The sequence below is a fragment of the Aptenodytes forsteri genome, unplaced genomic scaffold, assembly GCF_000699145.1.
Source record: "Aptenodytes forsteri isolate BGI_AS27 unplaced genomic scaffold, ASM69914v1 Scaffold429, whole genome shotgun sequence".
Lineage (NCBI taxonomy): Eukaryota > Metazoa > Chordata > Aves > Sphenisciformes > Spheniscidae > Aptenodytes > Aptenodytes forsteri.
The window spans coordinates 171,229-172,483 of record NW_008794432.1 but is presented as its reverse complement, the minus strand read 5'-3'; the positions used below and the strand labels follow the sequence as shown (position 1 = coordinate 172,483).

The window sequence follows — 1,255 nt, the reverse complement described above, 5'->3', positions numbered from 1 at the left end:
CCGTTTTCTCTTGTCCTATCACTTGTTACGTGGTCACTCATATGAAATCATCCCATCCCACCCCTCTGCATGAGCACCAGGACTGTGGGGAAAAGACCAGGCTGTGAGCTGCCGTAACGCGTCCTAATGAAATCCCTTCAGGAGGATTTTGCAGGTCTGCATGCGCGGCGCCTGCATCAGACCCTTCTTACCCTCGAGCGCCTCCTTGCCCCTCTCGGTCCAGCTCTGTCGCTGACCTTGGAGAGGTTGCTCCCCCACTCGACAGTACAGGCTTGCGTGGTTCCTTGCCAGTCTGGCCTGGGAGAACGTCCCCTGATGCTCAGCCCCGATCTCATCGTAGCTATTCTGTTTTCTTCCCCAGGAAACAACGCACCGTTGGCCTCTCGTGATGATGTCTTTCCGGGAGTTTGCCTACCACTTCAGAGTAGCACAGCCTGTGAGTACCAGCAGCTGCTTTGTCTTTCCTCTTGTCCAGGGCTGAGCGGAAGGAGAGCAACGGGACCACGGCAGGTTTAGCGGCCACGTTGCGCTGAGAGCCTTCCACAGCCCTCTCCGTCGTGGCTGTTGCCTTCCGCAGTTACATGGGGTAGTGGGGGTATGATTTTTCTCTGCCCCAGCACGTAATTCATGCACAATTTCCCTCTCGGAGCATGCGTCCTACCCCTGTCTGTAAGCTTTTTTTTCTCGCTCTCTCACAGGGCCGAGCCAACTGCAGCACTGCTCCCGAGCAGATGGGACACCTTTTCACTGACTATTATTTTCAGTTTTACTGGCTCTGTGAGTGAGTCCTGGCAGCACCAGTGCCCTCTGGTTGGAGAGAGGAGGGGGACTGGTGACACTGGGGAAGACTCCTGTACACCCTCCTCCACTAGCCCCCAGCCCCACCTTACCCCCGTCTCCTGCCTGGGGCGTGGAGCTGGTTTGGTTGTGGCTGGTGACACAGGCACCGAAGCACAGCACACGCAGAACATAGGACCTAAGCCACAGAAACGCAACCAGCCCTGTGGTATCTCCTGGGCTCACCTCGCACCGACTCCCACCGTCCCACGCCGCCCCAAACGTCTCTCTCCTTCCCTTACGGGGACGCTTGCGTCCGCCGTCACTTCTCCCTCCCCTCGCAACACTGGATTTGAAAGCATTACACTGGACTGAATGTGGACGGGTCTGCCGCGTCCCAGTCCTGTACTGGCCCAGTGGTCCCAGATGTGCCACATCAGTTCTTCACAACACTGGAATTGCTCAACACTGGAGCCCT

At 57.4% G+C, this 1,255-nt stretch overlaps 1 protein-coding gene across 1 annotated transcript in view; it reads left to right on the top strand.

The window, feature by feature from the left end:
- MYRF (myelin regulatory factor) overlaps nt 1-785 on the top strand; it is a 49,000-nt gene extending 48,215 nt beyond the window's left edge. The window contains exons 26-27 of the mRNA XM_019474701.1: nt 362-436; nt 699-785. Coding sequence (XP_019330246.1) covers nt 362-436; nt 699-785 — 162 coding nt within the window. The remainder of the gene's footprint in view (nt 1-361; nt 437-698) is intronic.
- The last annotated feature ends 470 nt before the right edge of the window (nt 786-1,255 follow it).